Source organism: Arvicanthis niloticus, chromosome 26, assembly GCF_011762505.2.
Source record: "Arvicanthis niloticus isolate mArvNil1 chromosome 26, mArvNil1.pat.X, whole genome shotgun sequence".
NCBI lineage: Eukaryota > Metazoa > Chordata > Mammalia > Rodentia > Muridae > Arvicanthis > Arvicanthis niloticus.
This window is the reverse complement of record NC_133434.1, coordinates 25,053,441-25,078,875: the sequence shown is the minus strand read 5'-3', so window position 1 is coordinate 25,078,875 and position 25,435 is coordinate 25,053,441. Positions and strand designations below refer to the sequence as shown.

Genomic DNA, 25,435 nt, shown 5'->3' with positions numbered 1-25,435 from the left:
CAAGGTATTTTTTTTTTTTTTTAAGCCTGAAGCAGTGTTACATTTTATGACTTTACTTGGGCGTGTGATAAGGATGTATGTAAACATAACGTTTTGGAAACTAGCACCTACCTACACGACATAGACAGTTTCTCAACCAGATGGGTGGGATTCATCAATCCTTTTTTTGAGAATAGGCTGTTAAAGTCAAGCTCTCACAGAGATTATTTTGTAAGATTGACACGGATTAATAATGAGTTTTTTTAAATATAAAATACATGGTCCTTCTTAGAAGGAATTGTATTAGTGAGACCTCTATTAAGTACATATTGATAGTCATTATGCTTAATAAAATTGGATATTGCTTAGTAATATGCTTTTTAGACAACGGAAACCATTTGATTTGATGTCTACTTTACAGCAGCATGTTTTTAAAACTGCAGAAAAAAATTACAGCAAAACTGCAGAATCATGTAGCACTGCATTCTGGAACACTTTATCTGTCTTTGATGTTTTGTGATTCATTAAAAAAAACAATAAGGTTGCTTCTTGGCCTTATTAATTTTAAAATGTAGTCAGCTCAGCTTTGTTCTAGTTTTGAAACAATACTTTAAAATTAGAGTTGTTTGACATATTATTCTATCACTATCAGTGGTGCTGTTTTTGCTACACATGTGACTTAAAACATCCGTATAGGGCCCTGTGAGATGGCTTGCTGGGTAAAAGTGCTTGCCACCAAACTTAGAGACTTGAATTCAACCTCCTCATGGCTCATATGGTGGGAAGAGAGGACAAACTCATGTCAGGTCGCCCTCAGACCTCCATATGCTTACTGTGTATTCATGTTTGCCCCTCCCCCACAACGAAAATTGTTTAAAAAAAAAATACCAGCCCAATAATATTAACATAGACAGGAGCTTGTGGGGACTATTTGGAGAACAGAGAAAAAAAATACTTTTGTGTCTTTTAGTGTGTAGAGGAGGAGGAAGTCCCCTAGGATCCCAGGAGTGGGTTTCCTTCAAGAAGTAAATCTGGACTTTTGATTATGAATGTTTCCCCTGGTGGGGTAATGGTAGTTTACGGCGGGGTCCACCTAAAAGTGGAGCATTAGCTGGGTGTGGTGGCACACACACCTGTAGTCCTGTAGTACTTAGCTGGTAGAGGTATGAACCTGTGCTTAAAATAAATGAAACAACACCAAAAAATAATGTTCCTCTCAGCTCCCTGCAGAGCTGGTTTACAGAGTTAAACTAGCTCCTGCCTGGAAAGGCCAGTCAGTGTAAGAACATCAGTGCTCTTTGCAGGTACAGGTATGCTACAGGCCATTTGTGGCCATAGTTCCCACTTGAATTCTGTCACCAAGTCTGATTGTGTAATGTCTACCAGATTTACCCCTTTCAATGTCTGTAGTCACCACCTCGTTGGCGAACCTTGTGTTAGTGTGAAAGCTCCCAGAAGGGATTCCTATCACTCATCTCAGTGATTGGTTCATTTCTTCTCAGAGCTGCTAGGGTGTTTTTTTTGTTTGTTGTTTTTTGAGTATCATTCGATCATGCCCCTTCCCTGGTAGCCACATTGAGAAATCGTTGTCAGATGTCCTGCTGTCTTTCACTTTGTTTGACTCTGCTCTTCACATTGGTCCCTCTGTGACATATGATCTTACCGAAGCGTACATTTTAAAATATTTATTTTGTTTTAAATTATGTGTATGTTTGGATGCTAGTTTGTGGGTCTGTGCAGGTGAGCACAGGTACCCTTAGAGACTGGAGGGCTCAGATCCCTTGGAGAGAAGTTATAAGGAGCCACCTGCCATGGGTGCTGGCCACAGACTTCAAGTCCTCTGCCCTTGACCCCTGAGCCAGCTCATGTGCCCTGCAGACTACATATTCATGTCCATTGGGACAGCCTTGCTTATCATTCTCTCAGCTACAGCTTGAGAATTTATTTGGTTTAGAATGCTGGCTGTGACAACCTTATTTTGACCCTTTGGCAAGTGCAAATACAAATCTGTTTGCACATGTTTCATTTTAATATCTTAATTATGAATGCCATGCTCCAGTTACCTTGCTGTGAACTAGAAATGATCTTCTGGGCACTATAAAAACAATATTTGCTTAAAGATAGAATACTTATCCATTTTCAAGCATTCCAGAGTCAACTAAAAATACCTCAAAAACTATGTATAGTAAAGATAAAATTACAGAAAATAAAGTCTCTTTACATAGAGTGTGCCAGCTGATTTTATAGTTTATGTTTGATAAAAAAGCCTGCAGTTCTGGATCAGGTGACTAAAGGACTGCTAGGCATGGCTGGAGTGAGTCTTGTGACTCTTCATTTGGTGGGCTTTGTCAGTTTTCTTCTTAACAGCCTGCTTTGTACTGTTTCTGTGTGCTTGTGCGTGTGTGTTTGTGTGTGTTTTCCTGTAGGTGCAGGTGGTATAGAAGGAAAGTCTGCTTTGCAGCTAGCCAGTGGTTCTTGGTTGATGTGTTGCCTGATGTATTTGGGACCCTTTCAAAATAGAATAGATAATTTACTTGGAATCTGTAAACTGAAAAAAATTGAATATGAGTTGTAAGTTTTTCAATGCTTGTGACATTGTAATAATGGAAGAGTGCACTGTGTATTTCACTGCATGCAGTGGGGGCTTGGATGACTGGCTGTGAGTGGCTGCTTGATGATGTCATGATGTCCCAGTTTATGCTGGATGAACACGGTGAAGTTTGTGGTGTGTGCCTAGTGACATGTCATTTCAAGCTCAGAAATCCGCCTGCCTCTGCCTCTCAAGTGCTGGGATTAAAGGCGTGCACCACCACTGCCTAAGTTTTAGAAATAGTTATTCTGAAGAAAGTTAGATTCTGGGTAGCCCAAAGATGCTCTCCCATGTCTGAGCTTTATTGTGTGTATGTTGCCTTTAAATACTCTTCAGATGAGTCTGAGGCTTTTAAAATTAGACATAGTTTTCTCATTTATTGTTTACTTTTTTTGAAAAAAGTCTTTATTAAAATAATGGTATTATGTGATTATTAATATAGTTTTAAAATTCACCATCTGTCCATAGAGAGTCCTGTGTATATTTTTAGATATATGAGGGCAGTTGATGTTATTTCAGCTTCACATGAATTTAACACTTTGATCCAAGTTTACAAAATTAGTCATTTTCTTTCTTAGGGAGTTTATAATATATTGGTAGTTTAAACACAATGAACATGAGTACGAATAGGCAGATAGATGAGACTATATATAGTTTGGGAAGATCAGTACTAAAACTCTCCAAAAGCAAGAGCAGCAAAAGCCAAGGATGGAGTAACACAGAAGCTGATTAGCAAGCATGTTCTCTTCATGTAGGAATTGTTTTTTCAGCCACAGGGCTCCATTAAGTAGCAAATACCCTTTGAATGGTGAAAAATATGCTTTACAATATTATTCATAGGCTTCTGTTGTTGTTTTGAGGTAGGGTCTTGCTGGGTAGCTTAGACTGAATTTGAGATTGATCCCCTTACCTCTGCCTTTGGAGTACTTCGATTGCAGACATGTGCCACTATGTTTGGCCTGCAATTAAAAAATAATTTTAATTAATATACCACTCAAAGGTTGGTCTGAATAAAAAACTGTTCCTTTAAGAATTAGAAGGTAGGGGCTGGAGAGATTGCTTGCCAGTTAAGAGCAGACTGTTCTTTCAGAAGACCCAGGTTCAATTCTAGTCCTTACTTGGCAGCGCCCACTCCCTCCCCCTCTCTATGATCTCTGTGTGTGTGTGTATTCAGATATATGAATATACAAACAACGGTCTATAACTATAGTCCCAGGGGGCCTGATGTCTTCTCTCCTCTGCCAGCAGCAGGCATGCAAATGGTTTACAGACATGTATATGTGCAGCCAAAACACCAGTACACATAAAAATAAACTAAAATACAAAAAATTAGAAGATAATGTTATTTCTCCTGTAGAGTAACATTTTAGCAGTAGAATTATGACAATTTAATAGTTTAATATTTAGGGAAGTAAGAGCTTTTTTTTCAAGAAATAATAATCAACAATAACAGAATAATAGTCAACCTGTTTATACACTTAGCACATGTTTGTTAAATACATAGGTGGCTAGACTCCATGGAAATTAAAAAACCCCAAAGGACATAGCCCTGACTTAAGGGAGACAAGTAGAGAAGTGTAGAACTTAGACATCTAGAAGTGTTGAATATATTAACCACTGCTGACTAGGCAGGCAGGCACTTCTTGTGAGGACTCAGGAGAAATGAGGGATTACTTTTGGATGAGGTATCAGAGAGTTAGATAGAAAAAAGCTCCTGAACTAGCTGGTTATTAATAGATATGGCACTTCATATCTGTTGACTACCTATGCTTAGAGTGAGGGAGAAGACAACTCAGAGATTTGGAAGAGATTTCTTTTCCAAGAGAAACTGGCCTACTTGGTTTTGGAATGAAAGTTTTTGTTTGAGTTGATAGGTAGTATTTCAAACATTGTGGGTTTACATTTAGTGTTGTTTGGTATGTGAATGTGAATTCTAAGTCCCTTCTAAGGCCTTGTGTAGATTGTAGGTGGTTTTTGTTTTTTGTTTTTTTAAGTTAGGTTTCACTTTGTAGCTCTTAATACGTAGACTAGTAGACTAGGCTGGCCTCTAAATCACAGAGATCCCCTTGACTCTGCTTCCTGGGTGCTGGGATTTAAGGAGTGTGTCACCACACTGGGCCCTGTGTAGATTGTTAATTAGCTTTTGTGCTGATGGAGGAAAGATTAGCATTTTCCCAGAAACCGGTGTGGTTCTGAATGCCTTCCTCCACAATGGGAGTGTAAGTACTTGTAGGATCTTGATAAAAATCACCTAATCATTTTTATATTTTTCATCTGTTAACAGAAGTTCTTGAATTAGGTGCTCTCTATGCGTTTAGTGAATTTCTTGAGAAATTTTTTGGGGCCAGAGTTAGGATGGGCCAGTACTATAAAATGGTGTGGTCAAGTCCTGGGTCTTAATTGACGGTTGCCTTATCTCATGAGAGCCCATAGTGTGGTGCTCTAAAATTTCAGGCTTCATCAAAAGCCCATTCAGAGAACTTTTGAAGTAGTAGGTTCACAGCTGGCAAGGAGTGCCCTCCTCTTCCTTAAAAAAAAAAAAAAAAAATGCTACATTACTTAATTTATTAAGTGTGTGTAAGTGTGTGGACATGCACGTGCCATGGCATGCATGTGGAGGTCAAAGGACAACTTGTAGGAGTTGGTTATCGCTTTCTACCGTGTGGTCATCAGACTTGGTGGTAGGTGTCTCTGCCTGCTGAACCATCTCACTCCACTTCCCTTCTTCCTGCTGTGTCGCTCAGGCTGTTCTACTGGCAATTTTCCTATTCCAGCCTCACAAATGCTGGTATCACAGCTGTGTCCCACAAGACATTCTTGGGAAAATTTAGAACAGTGGTTCTCAACTTGGGGTCAAAACCCCTTTAGAAGTTAACCCTCATACAGGGGTTGCATATCAGACATTTTGCATGTCAGATATTCACAGTTCAACTCATAACAATAGCAAAATTACAGTTATGAAGTCGCAATGAAAATAATTTTATCGTGGGGGTCACCACAACATGAGGAACTGTGTTAAAGAATGTTAGTTTAGGAAGGTTGAGAACCATTGATTTATAACAAATCAGACTCTTGGTAGTTAATCTCAGAAGGAGCACAGAATGTTGGTTAACAACCACAGTAAATGAGTCATGCTTGGCCAGTTGAATTTCTTCAGATGATAGAAAGCAAAGCATTATTTGCCCATTTTTAATTAAAAGATTATTTTATATGTATGATTGTTTGCCTGCATGTATGTTTATGCACCACATGCATGCTTAGAACCCAAGGAGGTTAGACAAGGGTGTTGGATTGCTGGATCTGATGAGTTAGACATGATTCAATTCATCTTTCATTCATTCCTGTGGGTACTGGGAATTGAATCTAGGTCTTCTGGAAGACTAGTCAGTGCTTTTAATACTCTATGTACATTTCTATGTGTTTAGTTTTTTTTTTTAAAGCAAGTTTGTAAGGTTTTAGTATAAATTTTAGGGTTTCCAATTTTAGAGTTTGTACGATTCATTTGCATAAGAGTTTGACCTGGAACTCTTTAATTTATTCTGTCAATTTATAAGCCTGCTACTAAGAAACAGATTACTAAGAAACTTCTACAGGTTGTGTGGCTTTTTTTTTTTTTTTTCTTTTAGAGATAGCTTATTGTAATCCTAGGAGTTGATGTATATATACATGTCAAATCTGTTTCCTGCACTTCTGCTCCCCTTCTTGTCTGAGTGCTTAGGATTCTCTAATGTCCCTAATCCCACACACATGACAGTTAACCTTCTCCTGACAGAGACAGTGCTATAAAGGGCTTTCTGAATAGACTCTGACATTCAGTGAATATGGTAATTTGGTGAGGTGACTTAAAGGACAGATGACAATATCTTAGATGGGGTGGGGAGGAGCAAGAGCAGGAGCAGGAGGAGAAACAGCAGCAGAAGCTCCTCCTCTTCCTGCTCCTCCTTTCTTTTTCTTTTCTAAATAGATAGACTTTCTTCCCATTCTCTAAATATTGTTTCTTCCCAGATATAATAGTAAATTATAGCCGGGTGGTGGTGGCGCCCGACTTTAATCCCAGCACTTGGGAGGCAGAGGCAGGTAGATTTCTGAGTTCGAGGCCAGCTTGGTCTACAGAGTGAGTTCCAGGACAGCCAGGGCTACACAGAGAAACCCTGTCTCGAAAAACAAAAAAACAAAAACAAAAACAAAAAAAAAAATAGTAAATTATATTAAATCATAGTGATTTTTTCTCTGTGACTTTAGGAAATCTGAGGTATCTGGGTGGCACTTGTACAGGCATAGGCACTGCCCTACCCCCAACAAGATGAAAACAACAAACTCAAATCCAGAGAACCAGCACATGAAAAGTTTGGTTTACTCAGTTGACAAACATATGTAGTTTATATAGTAGCCATAATCCAAGAAGGAATTACTGGAATTACTGGTTCTGGTTGTACAGAGCTGTACAGCTACTTGGGAGGCTAAGGCAGGAGGACCATAACTTTAGGGCAGTCTAGGCTGCAGAGTACATTCAAGGCTAGCCTGCAGAACTTAGTGAGCCTCTGTCTGAGAGTAAAGCATAAAGAGGGCAGACAGCTGGGCTCACTATCAAGGCTAAGGAAGTGCATCACCACGCACACACACCTTTTTCAAATGATATGCACATCCATGTAAAATGTGTACTAAGGACATGTTTTAATTAGGAGCTCTGCTAGAACCCTTTGATTCCCAGAACTCCACTTTTATTTGGAAGACCACTTGATAAACCAAAGCTATTCAGATACTTAAAAAATCAAGCTACAGTTAGAAGTTTGGAAAACGTGACTTGTATAATGAAGATCATAGCTTCCCAGCATAAGGACTTTTCTTTTGCAATCAATGATGCTATAAAAGTATACAACTTTTTTGGCTGACCTGGATCTTGCAGTGATTTTCCCACCTGTTTTCTTAGTGACAAAATTACAGATGTTTGCCTCCGTGCCTGGCTATAAAGTATAATATTTTGATATTGTATATTAAAATAGGTTAATATTTAGAAACTCTTCACAGGCTGACATATCAACATAAAATTAGACGGGCAACAGCTATTCAAGGCTTAAAAAAGATATATGGATTCCAGAGTTACAGTACACAGAAAAGGCAATCACCATAGATAACCAACCTTTGTCTTGACTAGCCTCAGGGAATCTGTGTACTGGAATACTGTTGGTAAATTTAGTCTGAATGCCCAGGGTACTTACTGAATCTTACTCAACACTCTTGTCTAGATTGTTTGTTAGAATATGATTTTTAATTTATAAACTTGCAGCGTTTCCCTTCTGGGATGCTAGGATTATTGTGGCTGGCTGTGCATGGGCAAAAGGCTGGTGTAACCGCCCTAGGCTTTTAGTCCTCTGTGCATGTTCCTTGGCAAAAACACCTCACATATGTTGTGGAGGAAGAAGTTTGCTATGTGTAATTCTGAGAAGGGAGAACCTTAGAAGTCCACATTTTCCAGGTTCTACCAATGTGTTTTCATACCTTTGATGTGGCATTTCTTAATTTTAATAAACTGTAACTATAAGTATTACTGTTTCTGTTTCTTAGTTCATCTTTGTCCACGTAGCTGGTCATTTCTATAATGATATGAACTGATGACTTCAGAATATGGTGATATATGCCTGTAATTCTAACATTTGGAAAAACAAGTTGCCTGATATTTTCTTATCTACGTCTCATTTTTAAGCTAGTACCGTTTATCAGTTGGGCATGGTAGCACATGCAGTCCTAGCATTGGGGAGGCAGAGGTCAGTCTTGTCTACATAGTGAGTAGTGAGCCAGGGTACTACTCAGGGCTGGTGAGTTAGCTCCCTGTGTCAAGGAACTTGTTGCCAAGCCCAGTCGCCTGAGTTTCTTTCCCTGGATCCCCCATGGTGAAGAGAGAACTGACTCCCACAAGTTGCTCTTTGATCTTTATTCAGGCAGTGGCACACACGCTACATACAAATAAGGACATAAACTATAAAGAAGATACAAAAACCATTAGGAAAGGCTATTAAAATATTTACTCATTTTCATCTAGAATCTGTGATGTCAGTTAAATCATCACAAATAGAATGTGAAAGAAGACACTGGAACTCTGCTGTTTCTCCATTTCTGTAGTTGTTAGGAATGTGTGGGCTTATTTGGGGAGTGCCTCAGATCACTATTAAGGAGAGGGTTGCCAGGTAGATGGAAAGAATACAAATGGAGATGAAGAATGTATCACTGTACTTTCCTTAGACCTTGGTATTTCTGCTAAGGTCTTTGAGAACTTAGAAGCTGTAGAGACCAACGCTCATCTTTCTGCTTACTCATTGCAATGACCCTCTGCAATGACCCTGATGGAAGAGGTGGGTATGCTGTTGACTAGAAACCCCTACCACCCACTCTTTCAGGGATGCCCACCTTGTTTTGTTTGTGCTTTCAAGAGTCTCACTGTGTTGCCCTGGCTGGCCTTTTATTGCTCTGTTGTTGAGGCCTGTGGCCTGTGGCCTGTGTGGTACTCAGTGGTGATTCTCCTGTCTTAGCATCTGTGCATCTCTAGTTCTCTAGTGCTGGTATTTCAGGTGTGTGCACCCTGTCACCGTCTTTTGTTTTTATTTTTTTGAGGCAAGCTTTTCCATGTCACTCTGACTGGCTAGAAACTCAGTGTATAACCAGGCTGGCCTTGAACCTGAGGTACTTCTCCCAATCTGTCTGAGTGCTGGGATTACAGGCATGCACCAAAAAGCCCTAATCTCTTTAGCTACACAGTTCAGTCTAAGGATCATGGAAGATTGTGTTAGAAACTGTATCGTTACTCTGCTTTCTGTCTTTCCAGGCTGCTGTCCACTGATTTTTATTGCATTCCCTGCTACAGGTCTGTGTTTTCCTTACATCCCCGTTCTGAATATCTTGAGTCTTTTAGCTTTACTTTTCTTTGCTCAGAACAAGAGACACATATAAGTAAAAGCAAAATTAAGGCAGGTATTGTACACACCTATAATCCCAGCTGAGGCAGGAGGATCACAGTTCAAGGGCATCTTGGTTTATCTATTGGAACTGTCTCAAAAATAAACAGGACATTAGTGGTGGAGAGCTGGCAGTTGAGAACATGAACGGCTCTTCCAGAGGACTTGGGCTTAATTCCTAGCATCTACATAGTGCTTACCATCATTTGTAATTCTAGTTCTTGGGGTTCTGACGACGTCTTCTGGCTTTCTTGGGCACCGGGCACTTACGGTACATAGACAGACATACATGTAGGCAGAACACATAAAATAAAAACAAAAGAAGACAAAGAAATTGAGAGAAAAGCTTTTCGGTCACCTTTTTCTAATAATAGTTTTATATCTGAAAAAATTGTTCATTCTATTTTTTGAAGTAGCCATTTTATTTTATTTTTTGAGCTTTTCTTCTTTTTACTAAATGTTTTTGTCACTCATTTAAAAAATAATAATTACTAGTGCATAGTCATTGACATTTCCGTCCATGCGTAGGGCATGCTTTGATCACGCCACTTTTCCCAGCTTCCTTCTCCTCTACTCTCCGGCCTCTTTCTCTAGCCCTTTTACCCTGAGGTATTTTGTTATTCTGCAGGACAAGTATTTTATACTCTATGCCTAAGAGAACAAATTTGAGGACCAAAGATATCACCTAATTTTTTATACATGCTGACCAGTCCCTGGGGCTGTTCTTTTCCTCATTTTACTGTGATTTACTTTAGCAGTTTTTCATAATTAGTACTTTGAATAGCTTATTCTTAGTGCTGACATGCAAAGTAGTTATTTACATTTTGTTTTCTACTGTCCTACCTTTAGTGAGAGTGCAGACAAGCCGGTTTTATAATGCTTAATTAGAACAAATTAGTTAATTATTACACATTTGCTTTTCAAGGTCTCATGTTTCCTTTAGCTATTACTAGCATTAGTAAACATGTTTTCTTTGTCAGAAATATAGGAGCATTCTTAGCTTGGACTGTGAGTTTTTTTTTTTTTAATTATCTTTTTAAATTTAGTTTTTCTTTTTTCTTTCTTTCTCTCCTTCTCCCTCCCCCCCACTTCTCTCTCCAAGAATCTTAGTCTGTAGCTCTAGCTGGCCTAAAACTCAATGTATAGGCCAGGCTAGCAGTTTTTCTGTCTTAGCCTTTCACTGTTGAGATTATAGATTTGTACAACAATACTTGGCTTGCCTTCTTAACTCAGTATTTAGAAATTAGTTATAGCTCCATGTATTTTATTATTAATATAAAATTGGCTAGTTTTTGACTTGTTAAAAATTGTAAAGCTAAAAATATTTTTAAAAAAATTATGAAAGAAGCATTTCTTTTGAGGGGAAAGTCCTGGGATGGAACCCAGGTCATGAAAAGCATGTGCTTTGTCACTGAACTCACTTCAGACCTGAGAAAGGTTGTTTGTTAATACTTCATCAAAAATATATTTCTGGCAGTAGGTTTTTGTCTTTACAGATCTCAAGTTTCCTGTCTTGCTATTTTCAAGTATTTGATAATTTTGCATTCCTCATGTTTTCTGAAATAAAGGGTTTTTTGGGTGCCAACATAGGTGGCTATCATGACATAATTCACCACACTGTTTTTCTCATTTTTGACTTAGATAAATCTGTTTTTCCCAGTTAGCATTCTTGAGTGGACATTCAGCCATTGGAGTGATTCACATTAGAAGTAAAGTATGTTTTTAGGATTGTGGAGAGAACTTTTAGGATTTTGGAGACAGTCTCACTATGTAGCTCTGGCTGGCCTGTTTTTGAACTCACAGAGATTAGCCTGCTTCTGCTTCCTGAGTGCTGGGACTAAAGTCATGTGCCACCACACCCGTTGCTTTTACTATTTTTATTTGTGTATGTATGTGAGAGTATGAGTGTATATGTATGTGTGTATATGTGTGTATCTGTGGGGGGGGGGAGAGGAAAGAGAGATGGGGGGATGTGCGTGATCTCTTGTGGGTGCAGATGCTCAAACATCCAGAGATAATGGATCCCCTAGAGCTAGGATTACCATTTGCTGTGAGCCCCCGTGAATGCTGGAAGGTGAACATGGGGCTTTTGTAGTTATTATGGCTAGAAAAACAAATGGTTCTTAACTGCTGAGCCTTTTAAACCCCTAGGTACTTTTCTTGAGTTTCCTTAATACAGAAGGTATGTGCCACATGACAGTCATTTAGATTCTTAATAATATTTGCAGTAGCAAAAGATAGGAAACATAGATTAATTATGGCAAAACTATAAAATGGCATAGTATGCACTTAGTAAGAAGAAGGTTGACTAAGGGTGATACTCATAGACATAGTGATGTGGAAGGGGAGCGTTCAGGGGGCCTTAACCCCGTGCAGAGAGCTACAGGCAGTAAAGGGGTGCTGAGAGGAGAGATAGGCTCCCTAGGAAGAGACAGCGACTGGTTATGTAGAACCAAGTGGTCAGCCCTGAAAACATACACAGGTAACATTATATGGACAGAATGGGCTGTATTTATATATTTACAACTATATATAAACATTTATATACTTGGAAATATATCCACACACATATATATATACACATATGTGTTTGTATGTATATATATATATATATGTGTGTGTGTGTATATATATATATACATATATATATATATATATAAAATTAAGGAAAATAACTTATGATTTGAAAGAGAGCAAGGAAGAGTACATAGAAGGAGTAAGGGAAAGTAAGGGGAAAATGATGTAATTATAATCTAAAACAATTAAAAAGTGAGGTATTTCTTTCAGAGATAAAATGGAAAGTTCTTCAAGATTTGTTAGTTAAATGAAAGGAAGTTTCAGAATTGTGTCAGTAGAATCCCATTCATGTTGACGAAGATTGATTTGAGTTACCCTTATATTCAGGGCAGTTCATGAAGGGCCTGTGCTTGCTCCTTAGTTATGTGGGAAGCTGATCAAGGATAATGAGCTGTCATACTTTTCTGATTTAAATTTATGTGTTATTTTCTCTGAGTGATGGGATTTACAAGCATGTGCCACAAACACCCAGCTAATTTTTAAGTCTGAGAATATTCTAAGGAGTTAGGATTTTAATTAGATGACTGAAATGAAGAATGCAGTAGGGTGTCTTCTTTGTTTTTGAGATTATAATATAATGACATCATGTCTCCTCTTCCTTTCTTCCCTACAAACCCTCCCATATGCCCTTGCTCTTGTTCAAATTCATGGCCTTTTTGAATTGTTACTGCATGCATATAGGTGTTCCACCGTGCTGGGGTATGTGAAGCTGCTGGGGCAGACGGAATGTAGAGGTGCTAGGCTACATTCCATCCTCTCAGCCATGCTACACCTGCTTAGGGGTGGGGGAACACAGCCTAAAATAGGGGCCCCAGCCCGGTGAGAAACCACTAGGCTGGGGCTGAAGCTGGGGTTCCCTAACTCCTGGGCACCCAGTTGCTGTTGGGAACTGCAAGGAGTCCAGAATGGAGGGAGTTTGTGGCCTGCAGTGAGCCTGGGGTTGGGGAAGAGGGGCGATGGGGAACTCCAGCTTAGGTATGACAAAGGCATTTCCCCAAGAACTGTGGTTCTTGATGAAAGAGACAGTCCTTGCTTGTCCAAACTGTTTATTTTATTTGTAGTGAAGAATAGATGCATACAGTTTACTCAGGGTGGACCAGAGATTCAAAGCTTTTGCAGGAAGGAATGTCTGAGAAAGGGAAGCTTATTGGCTAAGCCCTCAGCGCCCATCTAGATACCTCAGTAGCATGGAGAACTCTGTGCTGTGTTGTCACGATCCTGATCCTCATGTGGGGTCACGTGCTCCAGGACAGGAACTGGGTCAAGGAGGGGGGTGGGTTGGGAATAGAAACACCTACCATTCTCAGATATGAGAATTACCGGGGTTTCTGGATCCACTCAACCTTCCTAGTTTTTGTCTGGTAGCACAGTTCCACTTGGCCCACACATATATGCATATGTATATGTATATTCCTAAATATTACCTGCTCAGTCTGTATGTTAATTGTATGTCTGTGAGTTCAGGGCTGACCGCTTGGTATTGGATAACCAATTGATGTGCTCTCCCCACAAAGAACTATAGGCAGCTATGAAGTGCTGACTGGGAGAAATAGTATTTCCTCTTAGCATTTCTTAGTTGGGTTAAGGTCTCAGGGGTTTTCGTCTGTGCTCTTTGACATGTCAGTAGGTGTAGGTAGTCCTGTTGGTGAGGCTTCACAAATGTAGCTTTCCACATGACTAGGAGAGAATAGTCCTCACAGCAAACTCTCTGATCCTCTGGCACCTAAATCTTTTTGCCCCCTCTTCTGCAATGCTCCCTGGGCCTCAGCTTTTGGAGTTGTTTTATAGATGTATCATACATTCAGGACTGGGATTCACAACCCTGCATTTTGATTGGGTATGGTTTTCTGTAATTGTCTTCATCGGTTGCAAAGAGAAGTTTTCTTGAGGAGGGCTGATGACTACACTGGACAAGTGTTTATAGGGTAGTTAGGGAGTATGCTGGTTAGTAAAGTAATGGTTGAGGGTTCTTTAAGATCTATGACTTCACTAGCCTCAGTTTCCAGTTCTAGGCATTTCCTTCTTGTTGGGCAGGTCTTAAGTCCAATTGGAGAGCTGTTAGTCACCAAGGTGAGTGTGCTGCTGCTGCACCTTTAGGGCTATGCTGCCATGCTGGTCATTGTTTTGAGTTACAGATGTTTATAGCTGGGTAGAACTGTTGGTTTCTTTCCTTCTTTGGAAGCTTGCCTAGTGTCCTCTGCTACCATGAAAGGTAGCCCTCAGGGAGGATACATTCAGATCCAGCTCAGGGGTCTCTGGATCCTGTTTCTGAAGTGTGTCTTTAGCAATAAGGATTTACTTTCTACCTTTAGGGGAGAACCAAGGGCAATAACAATAGGCTATATGTTTTAAATGTCTCTTGGAGAGCTCTGACCAATAACACAAGAGGCCTTTTCATGTCTGGTATTTAGGTTTTTGCTAGATAGTCATTAGTTTTAGGAGGGAGCATTGTCAGTCCAGATAAGAAAAGCTCATTTAAATTAAGTATATGTTTACACATAGAATTATGTTTATTATGAGTTTCTCTTTAGGTAGTTAATAGTATGACCCCTTATGACTTCTCAGACGTCCTTATTGTTCTTTTGCCCTTCTTGCTTCTTCTGTATTTACCTTTTACCTTCCTGCCTTCTTTCCTTTCTTCCTTCCTTCCTTTCTTCCCTCCCCTCCCTCCCTCCCTCCCTCCCTCCCTCCCTCCTTCCTTCCTTCCTTCCTTCCTTCCTTCCTTCCTTCCTTCCTTCCTTCTGTCCTTCCGTCCTTCTATTCTTTCGTTCTTTCTTTCTTTCTTAGATAGATCCACCCTATGTTGTCTAGGCTGGTGGGTTTTAAGTCATTCATTCTCTCTCTCTCTCTCTCTCTCTCTCTCTCTCTCTCTCTCTCTCTCTCTCTTTTTCGAGACAGGGTTTCTCTGTGTAGTCCTGGCTGTCCTGGAACTCACTCTGTAGACCAGGCTGGCCTCGAACTCAGAAATCTGCCTGCCTTTGCCTCCCAAGCGCTGGGATCAAAGGCGTCCGTGCCACCACCGCCTTTTTTTTTTTTTTCTTTCTCAATGCTGATTAGCTGGGACTATAGGAGATTAGTTGGGGCCAAGGAAGTGTGGCTGTACCTGTCCTCTTGAGAAGATTTTATCAGTCAGTGTGTACTTGTCTTTTTGGCTGCTAGACATATTCGTAGTCAATATCACCTCCCAAGACTGTTTTCTGGAGGTAACTTGGATAACCATGAGACACAGATTAACTCTCTTTAGTTCTTTGCTTGTTTACAGAATACAGTACACCCTGATGAAATTACCTAAAGAGGCATTTCCTAGATTTCATCCTCACCAGTAATTGACACATTGTATTTATATTTTGTATTTTCTTAGGGAAAGTCAGAATCATATAAAAATTCAAACATTTTTGTTTTTATACTCAATTTTGTTGTTACTGATGTTTTGAGACAAGGTCTTAATCTTTGGCCCTGGCTGGCATGGAACTCAAAGTAATCCTCCTCCCTTACAGGTTCTCAAGAACTGGGATGACAAGCATGAGCCAGCATGCTTGCCTTTTACCTGACATTTGTATTTAGTTTATTTGAAATATATAACAAGTGTGAGAGGTTGGGATAAAATGAATACTAGATTTTTGTCATGATAATATCACTGTCAGTGCAGTTGTCTAAAACTGAAGTGGGAGAGGCTGGAGTCCATACACATTCCATCCTCACTCCAGCCCACCTCAGGTCTGCAGAGGAGACAGTGTCGGCTTTGTCATGGTAATTTAATATGCTATTTCACAGTATGGTTAGCCTTTACTAGATGGTACTAATTTTTTTTATCAAGTGTGGAAAACAACCTTTTAAAGTGAAGGGAGAGGGTCATTTTGTTTTGGAGCCATAGCCATGTGGCAAGGCTGCAGAAATAATCTTGTCTCTCCTTCGCATGTGAAGCATCTGCATACCAGCGATATCAGAGGCCGCACCCAGTGACGTCAGAGCTGCCTCATTTACATAGCACAGAGAGCCCACCCCCTACTCCCTGGAGCTATGCTAACATTTGCTCAGTGCAGCTCCTAGACAAAACCAAGCTCTAAAGTGCAGAACAGAGCGAAATCACTTTTGATTTCTGAAATGTAAAAATAGTTTTAGTAACTATAGATTATGTATAGGTTTTGTAGATGACATTTTAAGGTTTTTTTTTTTTTTTTTTGAGACAAGGTTTCTCTATGTATCCCTGGCTATCCTGGGACTCACACTTTTTTTGTGTCCCTCAAACTCTGAGATCCACTTGCCTTTGACTCAGTTTCCTTCTAGTAGGTTTCTATATCCATTATCTTGCTAGCTGGAAATTATCAGCAGAGAGGCTATGTTACCTTTCTCAGCTCCACATTTATTTATTTATTTATTTATTTATTTATTTATTTATTTTGTACTTAGATTTTTGGAACCAAAAATTATTACATTGCCTGTCTCTACCTCTCCTACCCTAAGATTGAGACCATGCTAGTTCCTTCCACCATGCCTAGTTTGTTGTTATTTTAGTTTTGGATTTAGAAATGGTTTCATTTGACACGGTGTAGTTCATGCTGGCCTTGAATTTGTAGTCATCCTTCTAATCAACCTATGTTCTTTTATATAAGAAACTTCTGATTTAATAAGTTTGGGATGTATTTTTAAACAATTTTCTTAGGTAAGTTCAATGCAGCCAGGTTTGAGAACCATTGCAGAATTAGAAAAATGTGCTTCCCTTTGAATCTTTTCAAAGGTTCAACTTTTAAAAATTCTTTTTCTGTTTTTCTCACACTTGCCCCTTCTACCCTGATGACTGACTGGAACCCACTTGGCTTTTACTAGCTGTCTTGTCTGGCTTCTTGGGGGAAACTTAGTTTAGTAATAATTTCTTATCTTGCTGCTATAAGAACTAAAAGATAGTAAACTTCCGTACATACAGGGCTTCAGTTGCTTGCTCCTACACACACACACACACACACACACACACACACACACACACACACTTCTGCATGCAAACATGCACACACATGAGTTAAAGTGTTGTCTTCTTAGATGGAGTACCTGATATTTTTGAGTTTTCTTTGTGATTTGTCAGGGATGTAATTTAGTAGTATATTAAATTTTCTAAATATGTGAGAGTTTTCTCTGCGTAGTGCTCACGTGATCAGAGGAAATAGTTATGTGATCTCAGTCCACTCAGATTTATTGCTCAGTGTCTGGTTCACCTGTGGTCCTAAATGGTGGACAGAAACCATACTCCACCTTCATGATGACCTTAGGACCAAAGGAATTTTGCAGATGTGATTGAATTGTTGATCTTGAACTGGGGTAATCTGGGCTTATTTGTAAATTTAGTGCATGGGAATGATGAGGACTAAAATGCCCGTCAGGGACTGAGCAGTGAGAGCACTGCATAGCATTTGTCAGCAGCGACCTAGTGGAGAAGCACCTGGACTAATATTTACCTGGAAATGTAGCTCTCAGTTTGCTCCTCCCCACTTTTCTCCATGCAGAAAGATCTCCTCTTTTGTGCCTAGCCTTGCAGGCAGCCCAGGCTCCCCTTGGATCTGTTATGGACAGAGGCCATTCTTGAAGTTCCGAGACCCCACCCCCCAAGAGCACACTCCTGTCTGAATAGTATTTACTTGACATGTAACTCAGGAAAGAGTGTAAAAGTCATAAGGCCTGAGTTTGGACATGTTCTAGTTTAATCCTGGACAAATTAATGAACTCAACTCTTTAATATTATTTAATGTAATAATAATAAGTTTGGACATGTTCTAGTTTAATCCTGGACAAATTAATGAACTCAACTCTTTAATATTATTTAATGTAATAATAATAAGTTTGGACATGTTCTAGTTTAATCCTGGACAAATTAATGAACTCAACTCTTTAATATTATTTAATGTAATAAAATAATAATAATAATAATAATAATAATAATAATAATAATAATAATAATACAGTAGTAGGAGTAGGAGTATCAGCCTTCTAGGTTTTCCCCTGAGATTAAAGAGAACACAGTGTCTTTATTTAGTGGTGTAGCTTCTGTCTTCTGCCACTGTCATGTAGATCTCTCTATCAAGGCAGCTAGCCATTTTTTTTGGGGGGGGTGCGGGGCGGGTTATTTACCTAGTCATGTCCTAAGTGTTGTGGCGTTCTGTCTTGTGTCAGATTGATTTTGCCAGATCTTTAAGTTGTAGCTTTTGCTACAAAGTGCTTCTTTGATGTTTATCTTGATTTTTCTTAAGCCTGTTTTGAATTCTGAGAATTCATTGGTGTTTTCAGTGATTTTAGTATTTTCAATAATAAAAATAATAAAAAAGAGATGAGCTCTAGAGAGAAACTCTGCGGCAGCAACAGAAGCTGTAGTGTATAAAACTGGAAGAACTTTTGCCTGTTGAAAGCAGTTTTTGAATGATAATGCATGGAATGCCATTGGTTTATTTTTTAATATGAGTTTTGTTTGTTTGTTTTTTGAGACAGGGTTTCTCTGTGTATCTCTGGCTGTCTTAGAACTTGCTCTGTAGACCAGGCTAGCCTTGAACTCATAGAGATCCACCTGCCTCTGCCTCCTGAGTGCGTAAAGGGATTAAAGGCATGTTTTTTTGATATGATATTTAATATTCTTATTTGTGTATTAACTGTTTTGTAAGATATGTCAAGATATATCTTTATATTAGTAACAATCTAAGATAAAATAATATGTAATAATAATTCAAAATTATATCTCTTACAGTGTCACAAAACTTTTCCTTTATAGGCATATGGATCAGGCTGTGACATTGTTATTCTGGCGAGTGACTTTGAATGTGTGCAGATCATCCCTGGTGCTAAGCATGGAAACATCCAAGTCAGTTGTGTGGAATGCTCCAACCAACATGGAAGAGTAAGAGATTTAATCACTTAATTAGATGTCATTTAAATGTTCTTAACTTTTAGAGTATTTGTATATGAATTGTGACATGCTATGACACTGGTGACATGGTGTTTGTTCTAACAGTGGTTATGCTGTGTTAGAGGTCTCTGGGCCTCACAGTCTCCAGTGCATTGCTGTTCTGTTAATTCTGTAACCTTTAGCCATTAAGGGAGGAGGAATCAGCTTTCTCCACATTCCAATCCCAGCATTGTTTGTTTTTGAGAGGAAGTCTCACTGTGGCATGCTGGCTGGTCTTTACTCCTGGACACAAAGTGAGCTTCCTGTTGAGCAGTGACGTGAGCTAGAACAGCAGACCTGAGCCTGCATCTCCAGTAATAGTGGCTGTTTATCAGGAAGTTCAGGGAGTTGTGTCTAATGTAATGCATGTCACATAGGTGCTTTGTACACTCGTTAATTTAGTGAAAGTTTGTTGAGTGAATATTTAAAAATTTATTCCAACTTTGGAACTAAGGATTTATTTTGAAATAGTTAAAGCTTCATCTAAAGCCTTCTTTCTCAGATTTTCTTTTTTTCTCTCTCATTTTTCAAACAATACAATGAATACTAGTATAATATATTTGATATATATATATATATATATATATATATTCTATGAATTCAGTAAGAGCAATATTATATGACAGTTGCATGTCATTACAAGATTATAAAAAAGTTTTAAAACTGTGGTAGATAATTATAGTATGTAAACATTCTTGGTTTTCTAGAGGTTGTTCTTTACTGGATAATATTCTACCAAGGATCTGTTAAATCAGGATCTCCATGGTAATCATGCACATTTATACTGAATAATAAATTATGATTACTTTATTATTGTTTTTCTCCTGCCTTATTCAACTGTTTGTATCAGGCTTAGTAGTTATATAAATGCACTATTACTTGGTAGTAATGTACTTGAAACACTACATTCTCAGGTGGCCTCTGATATTTGCTTCTTGCTTTTCTGACTGTGTATTTTTCCATAAGCATTGCTTGCTTGTGTTTAATTTGGAGAACACTGAGGACTACCTTTCTTTTATTACTTTTTTTTTTTTTTTTTTTGCCAGTCTTCTCTCTAGGCCAAGCAAGGTAGCTTTAAGCTTGCCTAGTGTTGAATGATAATTTCCAACCAATTTTTATAAATTACTTAAGTATTCATGATAATCACAATTAATACATTTTGTGGGAACAAAGATTTAAAAAAAATACATACAATAAAGCTGACTGAGACTAGAGAATTGCTTGAACCTACTAATTTAGGGCCAGCTTGGGCAACACTGTAAGACTTTTATCTCAGAAACAAAAAGATCATTAAAGTATGGAAGATGTTTGTGTTCATAGTCATATGAAGCAAGCGGACAGCCTGTTTCTAGTCTCCTCACCTGAGAAAAGATGGTTAAAGTATCTCATCTTTTCTGCCATATTCTTGTATTTTAGTCCTTTATCGTCAGCTCCTGTGATGGTAACTGTCACATTTGTGACTTCATATTAGCCAGGCATTTAAAATAGCTTCCCTGCCCTACTGTGGATTAACAGCCTTGTCTTGGAAGGTTAATTTTGTGGAATAATCAGAATAAATGGTGTTAGAAGGGAGGGCTTTGGTCTGTTTCCTGATGCTAATTCTTTTCTTCTCAAGAGGATGATGAATTGGGAACTAGTTCCAGGAATTGCTAGATTTGGGCTCTGGTAGCCTTGTGGAGTGGAGGCCCTTCTTCTCAGGTATGATCTGGAGCAGAACAGTCCTGGTCCTCACAGCCCTTCAGTGGAGACTCATGGCAGCAGCTCCAGCCGGGTGCTCTGCATAGTTCAGCGATTTTCCTCTTTCTTCTTTTTGTTTCTTCTTCAAAATGATTTCCCAATTGGTGTTTTTTGTTCAGTGGTATAACTGAAGCCATTTTTGTGACATAGTCTTTTTTTGTTTGTTTGTTTGTTTTGTTTGTTTTGTTTTTTGAGACAGGGTTTCCCTGTATAGCCCTGGCTGTCTTGGAACTCACTCTGTAGACCAGGCTGGTCTCTAACTCAGAAATCTGCCTGCCTCTGCCTTTCAAGTGCTGGAATTAAAGGTGTGCGCCACCACACAGTCTTAAAACCTGTTATTGTTTGGCATATTTTTTAGATCTTCTCATGAGTTTTATATTTTTCCATTGGATTTTAAACATTGCTGTTAAAGAGATGTACTGCTAAGATGTATTTTTGTCACTAAAGTTATCTTTATATTAAAAATATTAAAAATTTGAAAACCACATCTGTTAATTTACTGTGCTCATGTGTGCTTGTGTGTGTGTGTGTGTGTGTGTGTGTATATGTATATGTGTGTGTGTGTGTAGTGGTCAGAGGACAGCTTATAGGAGTCATTTATCTTCTACTTTGTGGGTTCTGGATATTGGATTCAGGTTATCAGGCTTGGTGGCAAGTGCCTTTCACTCAGCTATTTTCCTAGTTCCAAAATAAATTTTCTAGAAAACGTAATTTTTAAAAATAGACATATTTGTAATCTCAACAGCATTAGAGGCAGAAAGATTAGGAGTTTGTGGCTAGCCTTAGCTACATATCAAGTTCAAGGCTATCCCAGGCTACCTGAGGTCTTGTTTCCTTTGTAACTTTAAAACAAGGCTACTAAAGTTTTTGGTAGCAGAGATTATTAAATCTACTATACTGCCAGGTTTATTTGTAGAAGTAAACCATAGAGATATATTGGAATTGGATTGTATGAAATTAGTTTATACTTTATTGTATGAAGAAGGCCATCTCTGTTTCACTCTTTTCTTAGCACTAACGTCATGTTCATTTTCTTTTAGGTTGCAGCTTCATATGGGAATGCTGTGTGTATTTTTGAGCCCCTGGGTATAAATTCTCATAAGAGAAACAGTGTAAGTATTCACTGATAGTAGAATATCCTAAGAATCTGATTAACCTCATTTTATTATTATTATTATTAGTTTTGGTTAACTTTTGAATCTAGTTTTCTTGTTTCCTTAGACTCTTCTTACAGTAGCAGCATAGAGCTGCTCAGAAGGCAGTACAAACAGTGGGTAGAAATATCTGTGAAGTTTAGCAAAGGCTTTGTAGAAACCTAAGTTTCTAGAATATTGCTAATTGCCATTTGTTGTGTTGAGATCTACCCTAGTCTAAACTGCTTTTTCTTTTGTTTGGGTCATTACTAGTCTCTGGTACTAGTTTTCTATTCTGATGTCCCTTTTTTCTTTCTTCTCAGTAGAGAGAGTGTATAACTTCACTAAGGGCGCAAACCTCTAAGACTGTAAGCCTGCAAGTGGCCTCTCACCCCCCTTTTTCCTCCCATCACCACTCTGTTCTTCAGAGTCCATCCTGACTCCAGCTACACCTGCCCTTCTGCTGGTTTTAGTCACCCTCCCTTTAGGTTCTGTGGACGTTGCCTTCTCAGTGCAGGTCCAGAGCTGGTGGTTCTACAGACTCTGAAGTCTCCTATAATATACCTTCTCAAAGAGGTCTGTGTGGGCTGTGAATTGCAAATCCTCCTTTTCTTATTCCTTTCTCTCTTGCACAGGCCTTCTTTGTGATGTCATCATAGGTGTGACCACTGTGCTCTGATCCGCTTATCTATTTTAAGCTTTTCCCATAGCACTAGTTTGTTTATTATTTATAATTAGAACATAAGATCCTTTACAAGTAGGCAGATTGATTCTTTTGATTATTATTACAACCCAGTTTTTTAGAATATTATCTAATGTATTCAGACCTCCCTAAATACTTGTTTAGTGGAGTTAGGTAAGCTCAGGTACTTAGGTAAGCTCACTAACCAGCTAAATGGTCTTATATATCACATTAAGAACCATTTACATATATACTCAGTGCTGTATTTTATATTATTTAATATTAAGAAAAATCCTATATGGGTAGAATTATCAACCAGTTTATAAATTAGACATGTGGACTGGAGAAGAAGGCTTAGATGTTGTACAGGTGTGGGGACCTGAGTTTGAATATCCTGAACCTGTGCAAAGCTGGGAGCAGTTTGAGATGTGAGGTGAAATCAGGTGAATCAGAAGCTTGCCTGCTATATTCAGTGGCAGATAACAAAGTAACCCTGTCTGAATTTGGTAGAAGGGAGAACTGGACATTCAAGGTTGTCCTCTGATGTCCACGTGTGTGCTTTGGTATGTGTGCATGTACACTCACACAAGTATTTTTTGAGACAGGATTTCATCTATTCCAGATTGGCCTCAAACTCACTATTCATCAGCTGATGCTCTTGAGTTTATGATCCTCCTCCATTTGAATGGTTGTGCAGTAGGCATGCGCCAGCACTCTGCGTTCTGTTGTATGGGGATCACCTGGGGCTGTGGGTGTGCTGGGCAAGCACTGTAACTGAGCTGCATCAGTAGTTAAACTTCCTCGTGTGCCGAGGTGAGGTCTTGCTAACTTGCCCAGGTTGGCTTTAAATGCCCGTGCTCAAGCTGTTCTCCTCCTTTAGTCTCAAGACTCAGACTGTAGCTGGAACTGCAGATGTGAGCCCTTGTGGCCATCTTGAAAGGGTTTTTTAAAAATCAGTTTTGATTGAAATCTTACATGAGTTTTTATATTTCTAAACTAAATGGAAACATCAGTTTTTCATTGTAAAAATAGTTATTAAATTGTACAGTGTCTAAGAGTCATCTAGAGGTATAGATCAGTGGCTGAGCTCTTGCTTAATATGCACAAGGCTCTGGATTTGATCTCTCTCAACTCCCACATAAAGACTGGCCAAGAACACAGTAAAGAAAAGTCAGGGGCAGAGGCTTGAGAGATGCTTATTGGTTATGAGCACGTACTGCCTTGTAGAGTATGTATGTTAGGTTCCCAGGACCCACATGGAGGCTCATAACCTCTGACCTCTGGATCTCACATGTGTGATGTGACTATGTTGTACTGTGTTTTTTTGCTTTTTGTTCTGTTTAACAAAGAAATGGACACTTTTATTTATTTAGAATACTATATCCTATGCCAAAAACTTTTGTCATTTAAACTTTTAATCCACTTGTAGAATAAAAGGATTGGATAGAAATTTCTCAAATATAATAGATCACATTTGTGAATTGCATATATATTTCAAATCTGTTGTCTTGGGAGTTTTATTTAGTTTTAGTTTAAACAGTGAGTCCATCTCTGTGCATTAATAAAAGTTTCAAAATGATTTATTTTTATTCCCCTCATCTCTCTCGTGTGTTTGTGTGTGTGTGTGTGTGTGTGTGTGTGGTGTGTGTGTGTGCAGGTGCCCATTGAGGCCAAAAGAGAGTGTCAGATCCCTTGTAGCTAAAGTGACAGGTGGTTGTAAGGCTCCTGACCTAGGTGTGAGGAACAAGACTTGGGTCTTCTGGGAGAGCAGCAAGTGCTCATAACTGCTGAGCCATCTCTCGCCCTAATAAGAAGAATTTTATAATAGGTGTGACATGAGCTGAAGGCAAAAGATTAGAGCAGCAGTTCAGCTTGGAGGCAGAAGCAGGAGGATCACCACAATCAGGACTGGGCTACATGTCTAGACCCTGTCTCAAACCCCAGAGACAAAAAGACAAACAAAAAAAGCCAACAACAACAACAATAAAAACCTAAAAACTTTTCATTCACACCCTTCCCAACCCCAGTCCTACCAGCAAGCAGATATACTGGTCATGCTAGTCAGTGCCCATAACAGCACTTGGGAGGAGGAGGCAGAGTGTCAGCTTTAGGTCATTTCTTTGCTACGAAGCAAGATATAGGCTAGCTGTGACTACTTGAGGCTAGACCTGTTTAAAAACAAAACAAAACAACCAGACAAACACAAAATGTCAAACAACAGTGACAAATCACCAGCAATTATTATGACATTTTTCCTTTCCTTAAAGGGTTGCTGTCTAATAGGAAAGTCAGACACACAAACTTAAGTCTGTGTAGTCAGTGTTGGGATGACAGAGTGTGGAAGTGTTTCAGACACTGGTAGGATGTCAGAGTTCACAGAGGCCATGATTTATGGAGAAGTGGAGGGAAGGATGCCCACATACTGAAAACTTGTTTGTAGATAGAGGGAAGCTTGAGAGAACTTGTTTAGTTGGGCACAGCAAGCCGCTCAGTATGGCAGTATGACCTGTAAGTGGGACTGTTGAAGTAACTTTAAAATAGTAATGAAATAGTTAAATCTATAAGTTTGTTTTAAGTTGAAGAAAGTGACAAAATGGTGGAATTTGGGGGTATTTTAAAAACATCCTTTTTTTTTTCCTCTCTCTACATGTTTCAGCAACTCAAGTGTCAGTGGCTTAAAACTGGGCAGTTTTTTTTGAGTTCCGTGACATACAACTTAGCATGGGACCCTCAAGGTATTTAGCAGCTATACTTAAAAATTATTAAATAAAGCATTTGATTTGAATGTATAATTGAAATAATCTTTGATGATAAGTTACAAATGTATTTTTGTTGATAAGTGAATACAGGTTTTTCTATTTT

General features: G+C 38.9%; 1 protein-coding gene across 4 annotated transcripts in view; it reads left to right on the top strand.

Moving 5' to 3' along the window:
* Positions 1-25,435, top strand: part of Dmxl2 (Dmx like 2) — a 144,472-nt gene that overhangs the window by 768 nt on the left and 118,269 nt on the right. For all 4 annotated transcript variants that reach the window (XM_076925250.1, XM_076925249.1, XM_076925252.1 and 1 more), the window contains exons 2-4: positions 18,848-18,973; positions 21,799-21,870; positions 25,230-25,308. In XM_076925250.1, coding sequence (XP_076781365.1) covers positions 18,848-18,973; positions 21,799-21,870; positions 25,230-25,308 — 277 coding nt within the window. The remainder of the gene's footprint in view (positions 1-18,847; positions 18,974-21,798; positions 21,871-25,229; positions 25,309-25,435) is intronic.